This window comes from Parasteatoda tepidariorum, chromosome 1, assembly GCF_043381705.1.
Source record: "Parasteatoda tepidariorum isolate YZ-2023 chromosome 1, CAS_Ptep_4.0, whole genome shotgun sequence".
In the NCBI taxonomy this organism is placed as follows: Eukaryota; Metazoa; Arthropoda; class Arachnida; order Araneae; family Theridiidae; genus Parasteatoda; species Parasteatoda tepidariorum.
The window spans coordinates 94,810,774-94,828,203 of record NC_092204.1 but is presented as its reverse complement, the minus strand read 5'-3'; the positions used below and the strand labels follow the sequence as shown (position 1 = coordinate 94,828,203).

At 27.7% G+C, this 17,430-nt stretch overlaps 1 protein-coding gene across 8 annotated transcripts in view; it reads left to right on the top strand.

Annotated features, from left to right (window-relative positions):
- The window catches only part of LOC107441620 (DENN domain containing pinstripe), a 54,437-nt gene that overhangs the window by 21,048 nt on the left and 15,959 nt on the right, over positions 1–17,430 (top strand). Inside the window, exons 12-21 of one of the 8 annotated variants that reach the window (XM_071184068.1) lie at positions 837–996; positions 2,384–2,477; positions 2,852–2,887; positions 4,909–5,034; positions 7,243–7,395; positions 8,593–8,689; positions 9,681–9,716; positions 11,263–11,349; positions 14,278–14,410; positions 15,826–15,954. In XM_071184068.1, coding sequence (XP_071040169.1) covers positions 837–996; positions 2,384–2,477; positions 2,852–2,887; positions 4,909–5,034; positions 7,243–7,395; positions 8,593–8,689; positions 9,681–9,716; positions 11,263–11,349; positions 14,278–14,410; positions 15,826–15,954 — 1,051 coding nt within the window. The remainder of the gene's footprint in view (positions 1–836; positions 997–2,383; positions 2,478–2,851; positions 2,888–4,908; positions 5,035–7,242; positions 7,396–8,592; positions 8,690–9,680; positions 9,717–11,262; positions 11,350–14,277; positions 14,411–15,825; positions 15,955–17,430) is intronic. The other 7 variants (XM_071184073.1, XM_016054949.3, XM_071184075.1 and 4 more) reach the window with 7 other exon arrangements.

Below are 17,430 nucleotides of genomic sequence, written 5' to 3'. Positions count from 1 at the left end.
TTTCTATCAAAATTTTTTTTAAATAATATATGAGTTAATGCTTTTAAAAATCTATTCCAATTCAACCAAATAATGGCAGTTTGCGATTAATTTTTGAGCAACAGTTTTTCATCTCGTTAAAATATTCAAACTAAATATGTTTCTTAAAAAAGGTGTCAAAAACTCAGTAAAATTTTAAATATAGGGTAAGAAATAACTTGAGTTGTTTATTTATTTGTGTCTAATTTATTACATCTGACAATAAGTATTCCCTTTCTTCTAAACAAAAACTTACATTTACTTTCAATGAAAGAACTTTGTTTTTAAAGATTTAAAAAAAAATTTTGTCATTTATCTTCATAGCGATCGATTTTTATGTGAAAATGTGTTTTAATTAATTTCAGTTGCTATTGTAAAATAATGCTGATATTCTGATGCATGATAATATAATATTGCATCTATGGAATAGAAAACGAACTTTTTAATGAAAAAATGGGTAAATTTAAAGAGTGTAGACGGCATACAACTTTTCATTAAAATTAATAATCTTTTTTTTATCTTTATTTCTCATGTTTTATCTATGTTTTCTTACCATGTTGAAAATGTGTCATCCTGTCTGGTACAATTTGCTAGTTCAAGATAATCACCCAATAGTTTGTTAAACTAATGATCCTTATTAAAGTATTTTATTTATTGTTTCTCAAGTTATACAATATCAGTGTTGCAAGCGTGCTTATTTCTATCCGGTTCTACATGTTCATTCACTGTACTTACCTAATATTTAAATTTTAAAATAACAAATCTAATTTAGGAACTATTTTTGTAAGCTTGTCTAAAGAATATCTCTTTGGTTGCAGAGAGCCAGATTGAAAGGAGGATTAGTAAGGTAGACATTGTTGCCCCTTTACCAAAACCTATTGAAGGAACAACTGATGTCTCTATTAAAAAAAGATACATTCCTAGTCATTTTCCTTTGCTGAACAGTGAACTTCTGAATGAAGAACCTGCTGCCCATAGGTAAAGTAGTATTTATTATTCTGTTATGGAAGAAAATAATTTCTCTCTGTAAGTTACATTTTGGGAAGTAAATTTTTCTTGAATTAAAAGAAATTGTAGAAAAAAATAAAGCTGTATAAAAAATATCATCCCAAAGCAGAATGAACATTTTTATTTATTAACATATTATTCTGTATTACAACATGGCCCTATATCTCCCCTTAATATTGACTCATAATATTTAAACTAGACTACATATTATATTTCCAGGTACTAGTGTACACTACCAGAGGAAATAATTATAGGCCTAATAGGGGGCCCACAATTTGACACTATCGGTTACTATATAAGTATATATATAATAGTGTGTTGAATAGCGTTAAAATGAAGAAATTCAAAGTCAATATTTTGTATTACAACATGGCCCTATATCCCCCCTTAATATTGACCTTATATCAAGCTAGACCACATATTATATTATCGGGTTATTATATGTTATATAGTATAATATCTTTATAATACATTCATTGAACCATCAGGCTTTGTGTTACATTGAATTTTCTGTTGTTTAAATAATTTCACATATCATAAAACTTACCTTCTCTACAAAGCAATATATATCTAGAATAAATCAATATTAATATTTTCAAGTAATTTTTGAATGAAAATACTTTAAAATACAAAAATATGCACTGAAGTATTTATTATTTACAGAAAAAAAGTTTTATTACCAAGAGCATTAGAAATAGAATCCAGCAAATTTATCTGTTTTTGTTAGCGTTTGAAACAGTCAAGTTAATGCTGTTTATAGAGAATTTGTAGAGCTGTATACAGCTATTGAATAGAGCTGTATACAGTTATTGAATAGAGCTGTTTACAGTTTATTGAATGGCATTATATAGATCTTCTGTTGTCTATTTCAAGCCTGGATTTGACACGTAATTGCCTATTTCAAGCCTGGATTTGACACGTAATTGCATCAAAAAAATAAAGCTTTTTATTTTAAAACGATGCTTTCCATTTTTTTTAACAGAACTTAAGTTTAATTTGTAATTGAAAACTGTCTTTTTTCATTATATCTCTATACAAAAAATTCAAATTGCAGGAAAGATTTTTATTTTAAATTACTAGAAAAATAGTACTATGATATTATTTTTCATCAGAAACAGACAATTATTAAATTACAGTAATGGCTTTCCAGTTTAGCTACAAAATGTTGTAACATGAAAACTATAGATTCACAAAACTTGAAACTTCAAGAGAAACTTCACATTTTCAAATATTTATATTTCTAATACCTCTGCTGTGAATTGATTAAATATTGTCTGTTTTAATTATTTCTGTAGTATGGACAAAAATTAATGGGAATTAAACGTATATGATGGTTATTATGTTATATCTTTGTCAGATCGAGGAGAAGAATAAGTAGCGCACAGTGGAAACGTCAAGGTCGTAGACATCAGCAATCAGAACATTTGCAAATAAATGCTCGCCAAAGAGAAGTAAGAGCTGAGTATTTTAAATGTATATTTAATTTTTTGTGATTTCCCCCTCTTTTTTTTAAATTTATATTTTTTTTTACAGTGAACATTCTGTTTTTTTAAAATATTTTTTAATGTCTGTTTACATCATTTTTATTTGTTAAGTTATTTAATTGTAAAACAAATTATGAGAGTTTGGAAACAAATATGGTTAAAGCTTGCATTGACAAATTAAGCCTGTGTTTTCCTTTCTGTTTTGTAACATTTCTGTATGTAACTAACATGTTAATTCTGCTTTGTTTTAACCTTTTTTTTGAGCTATTCTTGTTGCATGCTTATATTCTTGGGCTATTTGTGCATGACATTAATGTATTACTATTTGTTTCGTCTGTTAGTTTGAACTTGCTGAAAAACATGCTGGGCTTTGGAAAGTAAGTATTGGCTGTGCATGTCATTTTGCTTTTTAACAAAGAGTTCTTTAACTAACAATTATAAACAAAAGGACGACTTTGTGGCAGTGTATTGTAAGGTAGCAAAATATAAATAAGTTGTGCCGTCTTGAGGTATTGTCTACATTTTTAAAACTTACAGCAAACTACAGTAGTAAACATGGAATGAATACCAAAATTGTCTTGGTATCAAAATTAAACTTAAATATCTAAATTTAGTTAAATATTCACCGAAAAATTACTTAACATTTTTATTAAAATACAAAGACATGAATATATTTTACTGTCTGTGTAATTCATTTATTTTAAACTCTTGTTCAACATTTTCTTATAAATATTATTTTATATGAATCCTAACAAGATAAAACTTTTCAACTTGACAAGGAGGAATAAATAAAATGTAATATTGTTTAGTTTGTTAAATTCAAGTAAATCTCATTGCCATATTTTTGTTTGGTAACACATTAATTTTCTTTTAAGAAGCTCTTTTGCCAGAAACAATAAAAAAAAAAATGCCACAGTCTAAATACCTTACACTTGAAGAAGAGATTTGATTTTATGCTATATCCGAGAGTTCTTACTGTATTGTTAAAAATCGTTTTATCATCAGGAGACTAATATTTAAATATATATATATTAAGTGTATTACACCTCTATAGAAGAAAATTATTAAAATCTGTGATTAATTTGTACGTTTTTTATCTATCCAAAAACTGCAGAGAGTTAATCTATCGAAATATTTAAAAATTAGATCACAAATGTTTTTTTTTTCTCACTTAGTCTTGATTTTTCTTCATAATGATATTTTACATCGCTTTCATAATTAGCATTAAAGGTGTGGACTAAATATGATCTAAGCGTAACTTAACAATCATAAATAACTGTGAAAAACCAGCAACAGCTTTAAAAATAAAATATTATTTGAAGCATTAATTCCTGTGATGACAGTTAACAGGTTTTGAAACTTTGCTTTGGATTAAAAATTTATTAAGTTGCATATAAATAACGTAATGCTCCCTCCCACCCCCTTATTTATTAATATTTGTATTGCATTAGAACTACAAAATCATATTTACTCTCATGTTGAACATATGAGAAATATTAGTGTTTGTAGATATAAATAAAGTTTAAAATATAAAGTAAAAAGTTTGCAGCTATTTTTTGTCTTAACCAAACCTCAAAAAAAGTAGAACTCACCAATTACTTGAAGACGTGTAAAAATTTAAAAAAATCTGTTTAATATTTTGTTTACATTTTTCAAGGAAGAACATCGATTTTGTTTTTTAATTTTGTTGCCTTAAGTACTTCTACTGTAATTTTATTAGCCTTTAGCATTTTTTGTTATTGTGAAACTCATTCCGACAAATATTTTTAACTTCAACTTACATTAAAAAAAAAGAAAAAAAATCTGTAGGATTTGCACATAATTTCAAGAATTATGCTAATTATTTGTAATTGCTTCTTTACTCCTGTTATATTGATTTTCTGGTACTAAAATAAGGCAATAAGACTAAAAAGCAGAAACCACTACATACTGTGTTAAAGTTTTAACATTTTTTTGTGGGGATACTGCAATGCTTATTTTTTTTTAAAAAAGGGTAAAGTAATTAAAAGTACCTAAAGAATTTTTACAAACAAGATGGAAAAAAATTAAATTTTGTCAATTTGCAGCAATTGCCAGTTAAAAGCTTCCAATCTCCTAGTATTATTTCTGCAGCTTGCAAAAAAAGAAAAAAAAAAGAATAGGTTTTTTTCTATCTTTAAGTTGGTTAATTTCCAGAAACAAATATTGGTCTCTCACCTTGCCACTCAATGAAAAGGTAGTATTAGACAGTAAAATATTCTTTCAAATTTGGAAGGAGTTATTATATGACACATCGAATTGTTAAGATCAATGTGAGCGTTTCCATAAAAGTTCTAAATTTTTGTAAAAAGTTCATAATATTTAACTTTCTTATCATCCTAAATACATTAGAGAAAACATAATAGATAAAATCTTTTAGAAATATATCCAAGAGGCCAGGACTAAAACTATTAGGAATCAAAAACATTATGATGTTTCTCCAGCATCTATATCACAGACGTACTGGAAATTTGTTGTTGCTCTTCTGAAGGAGGCTAAAATGAGGGTACGAAACTTCTCTATTTCTTTATATTTATGTGTGTGTGTTTATTTATGTATATATATTTAATGTATATGTGTAATAATTATAATGTACTACAGTGAAATTATATCTAGTAATTAGAAGTTATGGTTTTTTTCTGTTCTAGGAGAGGAAGTGCTTCACATTGTAATGGTATTTTTGTTTTTTAAACATCTGTGTAACAGATCTGTCAAACAAAGAGCCTATTGAAGGGGCTGGGCGAATTTATATTTCTGGTGTACATTTTGTTTTCTGTTGTTAATTTACAAAATATATTAAGGGAATTATATTTTAATTTAATGATAGAAATACTTTTTAATGAGAAATTGTTGTTTGAGTACTTACTTGGGAAAATAATTTACACTATTTTTTGCTATATTACTCCTAAAGGCAAACCTAAGAATTTCTCAAAGCATAGTAATATGATAAAGAAGCTAATAACATTTAATAATCATTATTCTGAATTAACCAATTGTGATAAAATTAATGTTTGAAATATTTTCATATTGTCATGAACTGCCATCTCTCCAAATGCTGTTAATTGAGTTGCAGTGCAACCATGAAATGAACCAAATTTTTGTGGCAATGCAATAAATGAAGATAATTTGCACAACAACTGTTAAGTGCTTTTAAATCCACATCTGTTTGTAAACATGAAATTTATGTGAGTTATTAACTGAGGCTAATTTAGAAAACCGTCTAAGCTTTGAAACATATATCATAAAACAAAGATTTACAAAAATGAAGTGAAAGAAAGAATAAATGAATATTTCATTAAGACTCAAAAGTTCATTATGTTTTAAATCATTGTAAAGCAATAATAAAGTTTTATTTTTCAATTTGTACTTTTATTATAATTTTTATAAGCATGTTTACCTAATGGGCAGGTGGTTGTAACATTCAACACCATCAAAGTGGCTAATTGAACCATTTGGGTTGGTCAGGCTTACATCATATTTTATAAAATTTCACTCTTGTGAATAAAATGTAACAATTATCTGAATATGAGTGGTAAAATTATGTACTATATTATAAAAAAATAGTAAATTAGTTTCAGTTTAAATAGTGATCCAATACTCTATTTCTACAATTGTTTTTTAATTTAAAATTTTTAATTCTTGGTAAGGTAGGTTTACATACTTTTTTCACTTATGTTATAAAATTATTATAAAATTATTTTTATGTTATAAAATTGAAAAATCAACAATTTAATTAAGCACTGTCAAGCGACATGGGTCACTCATAAGTCTTCAAATTTGTGACTAAATTCCTCCAATGCAACCTCCCTAGACATGTGGCTATGACCAATTTTAGGCTTGTGACAAAGCATAACTTTTTCATGACTACCACCAGTTTTCAGATAAGAGCTAGTTTGGCATTTAGTCTGGAAGAAACGAAGACAAAATGGAAAAAACGAGAAATTACCTTTACTATTGCTTATCAATATTAAGCTTAAATTACTAAATATAGCTTAAATTTAAACAAATTTAATATAATGCCAAAATTTTTTTTTTTAAATTCATATTTTTTTCCATATTTAAGAATTAAGCATCAGTTTAGAGTATTCATACTTATCAGTATCTGATTATAAAAATTGGTACCCTATTTGTAATTATTTCCACAATTACAAATAGCATCTCTCTGTCAATGTGCAATTTATTCTATGTGTCTATGTTTAATATGTAATTTGTTAATCTAGAAGCATTTATAAAATTTGATTATACTATTTTAACAGTTCTTTATATAATTATAAAATTGTAAACTAAACAGTTATTTTAGAGGAACCATACAGTTATTTTAATTTCTTAAATTAATTGCCTTTGCCTATTTTTCCAAATGTTGTTTATTTTTTACTTGTTTTAATATTTGATATTTGTTTTTGAAAAAGGGTTAACGATGTAACGGAATTTTATAATCATTAACTGTATTTTAAAGATATTCTCTTCTTGGGAAACATTTTTTTTTAACGAAGGAAATCAGTGCTGAGCTGCTAAAAGAAAACTCAGGTTTTTAAACTCCTAGGTCCAAAGGAAAGCAACTTGTTACCGAACCAATTTTTATTTGATGAATAATAGATAAAATTGGGATGTTCATGAAAAAACTTTAAGAAATACGGGGTTTGCAAAATATTTTTTTTATTTAGCTATTTAAAAAAAATCTGTTCTAGATAGTGATTGTTTTTTCTATACTTAGACAAAGCGAATGCTTGTAGAGAAAATGGGTCAAGAAGCTGTTGACTTGGGTCACAATGAAATCAGCATTACTGGAGTTGAAGAAAACACTTTGATTGCTAGTTTATGTGATCTATTGGAAAGAGTCTGGGCCCATGGTTTACAAGCTAAGCAAGTATGTTTACTTTAATAACTTATTCTTCCCATTGATTATAGTCTTATTACTCACATTTGCCTTACATGAAAAGGGAAACTTAAACTGTTGGTGCGAGGCGAGTGCGGAATTTGTATCAACCAGCCATGGCTGGGATTCGAACCCGATTCGCCTCATTGGAAGCCGAACACTCTATTCCCTGAGCCACCAGAGCTTATATTTATGCATTAAAAGTCAATTATGATTTCAGTTTCATATCTTATAATAATGTCAGTTTTGTCATATATCTTGTAAAAATAAAGCTATCTTGTAACGCGTTGCTGTTAACCAAGGGGGTCATGGGTAAGGCTAAATAATTTTGAGACCAACAAGATAATAGCAATGTGACCAACATAGTGCAGTGTCCACCTTTTCGAAACAAGTTAATACCCATCTATCTGAAGCTATGCTGGTTTTCGAGCTGCTACAGGGAATAGAATCCTAATATTTACAATGACTGCTCAACCACTGTAAAACTATATCTCTAGAATACTCATTGGCTTAATATTAAATAATAAAAATATGCTATTGTTAAAAAAAGAATGAAAAAACATGTCTTAGCTTTTTACATTTGTATTATATTACAATTCATTGAAGTGCTCATATTTTAGCAATTATTTACAATAATTTTTTAGTAATATGCATTGACAGAATTGCAAATTTTTTTACTTGTAGCTTTCCAACTAGTATTTTTCTCTCAATAATGATTTTGATAGTGTTTAAAGTGTCATAAAAATATCATAATAATTTTCCTTTAGTGAAATGTAAAATACGGCTAAAATACAAATTCTGAATATTTGCTGTTAAAGAAGATGAAGATTTACAAAATGACATTAGTAATCCTCAACTTTACCAAAATTGTGGGGAGCCACTAGAGGGCAAGTTGTATCATGCACCTAATTAAAAATATATGAAGAAGATTGAAAATTCAGAGAGGCTGGGGCATAGAAGGAAGCTGGGATTTTTTTCTGTTGTGTAATATATTTGAAATATTTCGTCAATTTAAGCTGCTGAAAGCCATTATAATAAAATTTGCGTTTCTTCTGATCATCAAATAATTAGATTACTTTCAAAGCTAGTATCTGTTGTCACAAGCATCTTAGTACCTTTAATTGTGCTATTAATATGTTTTAATTTCCTTAATAAATTATTAGAAATCTAACACAAACTATTTCCCAGGGTAAATCTGCCTTATGGTCCCATCTGGTCAGTTACCTGGAAGTTGAAGAATGTAAATCATCTGGTAAACCTATTGATCCTAATTTTTTAACTCCTGGTGAGTAATTGACCATTTTCTGATTACTTTTCATTTTTTCTTATTACTTTGAAATTAAATTGAATTTTAAAGTTTTCCATTAAAATTATTGGAAAAATACTATTTTTTCCTTCGTATGAACAATTTATAAACATTTTGTATATAGAGTAGTGTTTTTTTTTTTTTTTTTTTTTTTTTTTTAAGTTTATGTTTTTTGAGCTCTATTACTGAAAAATAGTACACAATCCAGTAATCAATTATGCCATTTATTTTGTTGTTGAAAAACAAACTTTATTTTTATAATTTTTTAAAAAATATTTAATTTTTTCATAAAAATTTAATATTCTAATTGCTTTTAAGCTGTAATTATTGTTTTGGGTGCAGTCTGACCAGCAAATTTATGTGCTTCCATAGCATTTGTCATTCTAAAGTTATTGAACTTGTTATTTATATTGCTTTCTCCAATTACTTTCAAGCTGTTTTTAGCTATCAAAACAAATTAAGCTATTAAAATTATTTTTATGCTATTAAAACAAATGAAAGAGTTAACCATTTCATTATAAAATTTTATTTTTATCTGCAAAATGACTTGGATAGGATAATTGTCATGCTAAAAACAACTATTTGTATTATACTTAAACTTTTTATATCTTATTTGACTTATATCGTTTAAATTAGTAACTGTACCAATCATATTTTAAGTTTTATTTAAAAGCACTCATAATCTATTATTAAAACAACTCATGTTATTTTTAAAAAAATTACTCGTGTTATTGCATTATTAACTTTAATAATCCTTTTAATTTTGTGATATTGTTAGTATTAATATCATGAAATATAAATTTATAATGATCACATTTATGTATATGCTCAACTTTCTATATTTTCCACTCAATGTTTTCCGGCTATAAAATTTTTTTCTAATTCTATTCTTTCAAGTCTTATTACTAATTTTAATGTTGTTACATAACCCTTCTAATTTCAATGCACTATTTTTCAATCCTTACTGCAGCTCTGGCATGGTGTGTTCTTAGGAAAAGAATTGATTGTAGGTGAACTAATATTTTGCTTACTAATTATTTCATTAACATAAATTTTAGATTATGAAAATCAGATATTTGTTTTCATTTCAACAAATGTTTCACCTAATTTTGCACTAGCTCACAACTTTCTTCCTCGCAATTAGTCTTATTTATTAGTTTAACTAAGACTAATAACATATTAGTTTCAATTGTAATATTCATTAATATTAGTCAATATTTAATTGTTTTTTATGACCCTCTGATAGCTTCATTTTAAACTACTAAATACTTAAAGTTTCATGTCACTTTTTTATTCATGACTCTTTTTTAAATAAAATTTTAAAAATCCTTATTTTCATTCTTTTTTTTTTTTACTTGCTTAAGTTTATCACCATAATTTCGTGAAGATATGCCCCCCTGGGATCCACCCGCAAAATTTGAATAAAAATAAAAAGTTTTTTATCAGGAATACTGTACCACCGGATACACTGTGCAAACTTTTACTGCTTACTAGATCGCAAAGTTAACGCATCTGTTAAATAATAAGTTATTTTAATTATTAAATGTTTAAAGATCATTAAAATAATTATTAAATATATGATAAATTAATATATGCGATCTTACTTTGAATAAAAAATTATGTATTTCAATAATTTTTGTAACTCATTCAAATGTACGCAAAATTGTACCATGTACAATTGTGTGCATTATGTTAATAAATTCCAATTTAATGTATTCAAATTTTATGTAAACCAAGTAATTAAGAACCTGAATGTACTAAAAATAAGTTATCGAAATACAATAAGTTTATGAAAAGAATCTTACTAGGCTCAAAATTGTACCATGTAGAACAATTGTGATTGCATACTGTCCCGTTATCTTAACTTGATTTGAAATACCTAAATATTATTAAATCAAATGGTTTAACGGCTAAAAATCCTTACAATAATGCAAAGAAGAAAAAAAAACATTAATAATGATTGAATAAAATTGAATAAAATCTTGTTTTGTGCAGGATTACACTACACAAAACAATAATGAATGCTTTCAATTCTTTTTACTAATTTTAAGAGTAAAAGTAGAGCGTCTGTTGTGCTATTGTTATATTCATTCTTGCAAACTGTTTACCACCTGCATTGCTAATTTTTTAAATTATTATTGGTCGTATATTATAAAAATAAATTGCTGCAAAAGATAAATGGATGAAGAGTAATAATGAAATTTTAGAGAACCATTTCAGCAAAATAGAATTTTCAAGCTCAAATAGTAAAGAAAAAAAAGCACCCAATAGGTTGTTCTATTAGATACGCTGCACATATCATGTTTTAAATCATAAATGCTGTCGTCTCCTCAAAACCGAGGTATTTTTTATTTTAAAAACTTATTATTTCTTCTTTTTGTGTTTTTTTCTTGCTTTTTTTCTGTTAACATTTTTATGCTTCTATTCTTTGCGTTACTTTTATTTTTGGTTCTTTTTTTATCTTTAAATCTTTTTTTTTCTTCATGTATTATGTTTATTTTGTTATAATTTCATTTTGTTTTCCCTTCTCTTCATTTTATGTTTTTGTTTAGCTCGTACTGAGCCTTTTTGGAACATTGGCTTACTTCTAGTCAAAACTGGTGCTCTGAGCACTCTTGTTAGTCACCTAACAAATATTGGTAAGTGTTTAGTGTCCCAGTGTACATTTTTCTCCGTACTTCTATACATTTAACAAAGTTATAAGCTTTTATGTTAGCATCATAATTTTTTAAAAAAAGTGACTTATCACAATTTTAGAAAACAATAAATAAAACTTATTTTAAAAAAAAGCCAGTAAAAAATTTATTATGTGTTATAGTTTTGCATTGTATTTGTGTTGTGAAACAACAAAAATTAACTTGCCATTTCTTGCTGAGCAGTATCTTTCTCCCCCTCCCCTTTTACCCTTCCTTTTCATCTCATAATACAGGGTTATCCTAAATTATTCATCAGGTTTCAAAGGACTTTATTTACACTTATATGACTCACAAAGACAAGCCATGTATGTCCTCCAACCATGGTTGAGCACCTTGTCCAGTTTTTTAGAGCTTTACCTTTTAATGGCCATATTAGGAATTCCATGTAATTTGCCATGCTTTGGACTGCTCCTTAATATAATGTATCACTCTCTCCAAACTACTGTACTATCATCAATGGAAGAACTTTCAGCCACAACAGATTTAACATGCACCTTGTTGCTCATACACGTGTTTAGTCGACTTCCAGAATCCAACTCACGACCCGTAGCTCTGCACTAGTGCAGTGAACGACGCCTTCACCAGAGTGCTATAAACGAGTGATGCATAAAAAAATACCTGCACTCTCCAAGTTTCTGGTACATACCACACAGATTTAATGTATGACCCTTGGATACAGGGCAAATATCTTGACAGCAATCCATTTCTGTCTATATAACATGTATTTCTCATTGTTCGTCAGAGCAGCTGCCGTGCTGCACACGCCAAACTCGAATAGGATGAGGTCTGGCAATCTAAAAGTTCATGGCAGAAAATTTGGAAAAATGTTCCTCCTATTCTAAACATGCAAAAACTCTTCTGCATTGCTGATATCCTATAAATTGCAGTCGCTTGCCAGCCATTTGGGCTTAGATCTCAATATATTGTATTTTAAAACCTGTTGAATCATTTAAACTGACTCTGTTGCGCTTTAACAGCCATTCAATACTTTTGCTATTGTTTTTATTATAATTTAGTTTATATAAATCAAACTACTTTTTGATATATGAGAAAACTACTATTTGAAAGTACAACATATTATACTCTTTGATATGTTGTGCTTTAACAGCCATTTATAACTTTTGCTATTGTTTACTTTTAATGTCATTTACTTTGTAAGAATAAAACTACTATTTAAGTCCATGTTTATATTAATACATTTCAATTTTACTTAAAGTTGAAAAATTCACCATTATTATGTCTGGAAGAAGTGTTTCGAAATTATGTTTTATGAAATGTTTTATATTATAAATAAGTTATGACTTTATTTTTTTAAACTATTTGCTCTCATGTGCATTTGCCATTTCACAATTTATTTTTCATTTAAATGGCAAATCTTTATTGTTAAAATTTATTAACTACCACATATTATTTCAACAATTATTCTAAAACTGATGTATTATTTTCTTCCTAATTTTTTTTATTATTTTGAAAAATTCAAATTTTTTTGAAATTTGGAAGGAAAAAAAAATTTCTTTTTGAAAATTGTTGAGAGTACTGTCATAAAACCAAGCTCATATAATTCTCTCAACCGAATCAAATACCTTTATAAATTTGACAGATGTGTTGTAAAATCAAGTTACAAAAATAAAAAAAATAAAAGAATTTGCATCTATTAATCTAAAACTGGTGTATTTAATAATACAAAGTATTTAAATTGTTATTTTTATGACATATCTTTCAAAATAGTAACAAGCCTCTGTCTTTGGAAATGTTTTACCCTTAGGAAGGATTAAATAACTTAGTTAAAAATATATTATAACTATTTTTGAAGATTAACAAGAAAACCCATGAAAAATTATGATTTTAAATAAATGAAGATAAAAATATAATTTTTTTTCCTATCATATTTTTTTCCTGATGATCTAGTTATAAAACTTTAACTGAATATCTAGTTAAAAAATTTTTTTTATAATCTTTGCTATGTGAGATATGATTGAATTGTGAACTTTTCTTAAATATTGTAATATTATTTTGAAAGAAAGTTTTGAGAAAAAAAAAATTATATTTTTCAAAGAATTGTAGTAAGTAAAAACTAGTTTAAAGTAACATGAACTAGTAAGTTAAAGTAACATTAACTAGTTTAGCTTTTAAACTTAATTTCGTGTAAACTAGAAGAAAAAAATCATTTATAATCTTCACTTTTTAGGGTATATCAAATTCTAACAATCTCTTGAGTACTAGAGCTGATCTAGGTTTCACCTTACTCTTTTTTTGACAAATTTTGTTTATAACCTTTACTTTGTGAGATGTGCTTCAATTATCTTGAGATTCTCATGGATATTTAAGAATTTTATGCAAAACCTGGTCATAAAAATTATAAAATAATTAAGTTCTGGGAAATTTGCAACATTTTGTTATTTATTTTGTATTGTACTAAATTTTCTAGATACAGGGTTGCCACTCTACAGGGAATTTAAAAATCACCTAAAATAACAGGGAATTTTGAGTTATTTCTTACAAACTGAAAAAATACAGGGAATTTTATTTCTTATTTACGTCTTTTAAAAGTGCATGGTGTCCACTCAAAGCGCAATCTAAGGGGGAAATATTTAAGGATCATATTTCATCCGTACTAAACTATTTAATTTACTACAGCATTATATGTTTTAGGTATGTTAAGCTGTTCCTTATTTCTTTGAATTTTTCCAGTAATTAAAACTAGTATAGTTAGCATAATATAGCTCACTCAAGATTGTGTGTCTTCTATTAATATATTGTGTATAATTTGTACAGAGAATATATTTTTTTTTCAGATTTAAGTGGCAACCCTGAGATACCTTTGTTAAAAAAAATTTTGGATTTTATTAATTGATTCTGTAATTTTTCTAGATATTTCAAATCTAAGTCTAGAGGAGGACCCTGTATCTCCTTACAGAGAAAATAATAAAGAAAGAAAGAAACCTAAAACTCCTGATATGCCCTCATTAAAGTCACTTCCTATATCTCTTGTATATGACACAAAGTAAGCCTCTGTCAACATTGATTGTTTAAAATTCTAAACCCAGTCGGATGTTCCAATTTTAAAGTAAATTATTATGCATTTTAAATGAGAGGCATATTATTAGTTCTATTAGTGCTAAAGCAACAACAGGGTGCATAGCGTATTTGAAAAGTGCCTAAAGGTGCTTATTTTTGATTTTCTTTTTTAAAAAACCTTTAAAGGTGCATTTTTCATTGGGTGTTTTTAAAAAGTGCTTAATTTTCCCTTTTCGGTGAGATTTTTTTTCTTTACCGTCTTGATTTTCGTCACGTATTATGCAAAAGCATAGTTTTCACATTGTTCTATTCAACGTTTCCACAATTCATTCAACCACAATCCATTTCGGCGTGCCTTCGGTCCGAACTGTATGATAGCTCCAATCATGTTACGTGTTTGATGATATACTTGCAGGTCCACAATGCATATACTGAGCTGGGTTCGGTGAGATTCTTGCATTCTCATTCATTTTGTAAGATATTATCAATTTCAGGCTTCATTTTCCACCCTCTGAAATTGAACCGAAAAATATCTCGATCTTTTTATGGTGGCTAATATAATAAAAAAAAGAGGTTTTTATCAGAAACTATTTATTATATCCTGATCATGAAGTCTTTGAAAATTATTTTGCATTTTGTTAATGTATATATTGCTTAAAAATATTTTTTGAGTGTTTAAAAAGTACTCTAAAGGTGCTTATTTTTTGTTGAGAGATTTGGCTACGCACCCTGAACAAGACGCATTTTACTCCCCTCGGTGATGTGGGGAAAAAATGTTTTTATAAAATGCATATTAATCAAATTATTTTAGACTTTATATGACGTTTTTTTTTTACAATGAAATCTAAATCATGCTTTCATTATTAATTTAATTTAGATGAGCGTAACTAGAAATCCTACTGTTTTATCATTATTTCTGAAATAAAGAAAAAGTCAGCATTTTTTTTCTCTCATTACTCCCATTGAGTTTTTAATTGCTTAAATTTCAAAAAATAATTTTTTCCCTTTTTTATGGTTCAGTTAAAGAAATTTTTTTTTAAAATTCTTGATGTTGCTAAATTTAAAACATTTACAGCTTTTGTTTGCAAATAGATACATTTTATGTTGAAAAGAAAATAATTTTAAACACAAAACTGCTACTTACTGAAATATACTGTCATGGAAAAAAGCAAAATATGCCAAAACCATGGTAAGGGAGAGAGGGAAAATTGTGAAAATAAAGAAATTGCATAAGTTTAAGACATCTATTCTATTTACAAAGAGGGGTGATTTTAATGCTTTAGTTGGGAACTTATATTTCATTTTGTTGTGTTATTATGTAATTGAATTAATATGTCTTAATTAAAAAGTAATGTTTTAATTTTTAAATATTAATAATTTTTGTGAAACTTTTATATACAGAAACATCCAAGCCATGTCCGAAATTAAAACAGACATAGGATATGCAAGAGCTTGGGTTAGGCTCGCTCTTGAAAAGAAATTACTGCATAAGCATTTGCAGAAATTGCTTTCAAACCAAGACTTATTAAGGTAAGCAAATAATCACTATTGAATTTATTTGACAGTGTCTTATATTTCAAAGCAAATACTATCTAGAGTGTTTAAATACTAACAGTAGTTTGCCGGTTAAACTTTATTCGATATTTCTCTGTCAACCGGCATGCTATATTTCATACTATCTCCTAAACATGGTTAAGTCTTATACTGAACTAAATGCATGCAGATGTACTATCCAGTCTTGATACTTATATTTTCCTAGAAGAAATATTTCCCCTTTGAATGTTTCAACATTACATGTTCATTATAGAATTGCTTCTTAAAAGTTTATTATGCTTAACTTGGACCTTGAAACTGGGTATATGCTTTAGCTGAGATGGGTCTAAGTGAACACCACAATATTTCCTCTATTCCTTCAACATATGAAAAGTTTTCACTCCTGCCCACCTCAACTAGTGATCCTGGACTATTGGAACACTCAACTTTCTCATGCACTTTTAGATTGCAGCACTACAAAAATCCAGACATCACAGAAAAATATAGTATTTCCCACCTACCAGGCCAAATGGCACCACTAAATTATCTAATTCAACCGCAGTTCACCCCCTGCAGCAGAATTTTTTAAAACTTTCTGTAACAATTCTCTCTAGTACTAATACCTTTCTGAGGGACATTTTTAATAGTAGCAATTATATATGTTACTAATGTAAGGTAACAGAAACACTTTCTGTTTAGAAAAAAAGCCTTCATGTATAGAACATTATATATATATTTTTAATTATCAATGTAAGAATTTTTTTTTTAAATCTAAGTATAAAAGAATACATATTCTAATATTTTTGGCGATATTCTTCTGTTCTAAAAAATATTTGTATAGTTAACCTTTTTTAAATTTTTGCTATTTGGAAATGACTTTTTCTAATATCAATCTGAAATTCTACCTAACGCCAATCATTGCAGAATTTTTTTATTCTCAAAAGAAAGAAGAAAAAAGAATAAAGAGCGTTTTTTTCCATCTCTGATATACGAGAAAGGCATTTTTTGAATATAATTCTGCAGAAAGGGGGAAAAAATGTTTCAAAAAATTCTGCAGATGAAAAAACCCAAACCTCTTTGCCTCCCAAATAAAAAATATTTCTACAAGAACTCTGTAATGTTCTGCGACAATGTCGCCGTGTTGCCACGATTCTGCCACAGGGAGTTCACCTGACTATGAACACAAGTCAACAGCAACTTAACTCCATTGTCAAGTCACTGACCTGCACTGGCAGCCACAAAACTTGACTAACTCAACATTTACTTAACTCTCTAGAATGGGAACATTGTGGTGAACACAACGTAGGAAACCACATAGCTCCTTGGCGTATACTTTCGTCAAGAAGGCTAAATTGTCACTCTTCTGATCGACTCCTATTGTGAGAACCACAATTTTTCCTCGATTCCTTTAACACATGAGGAGTGTGCACTCTCTTTAAACCCTTCTCAAAATTCTTCCTTTAAAACACCAAA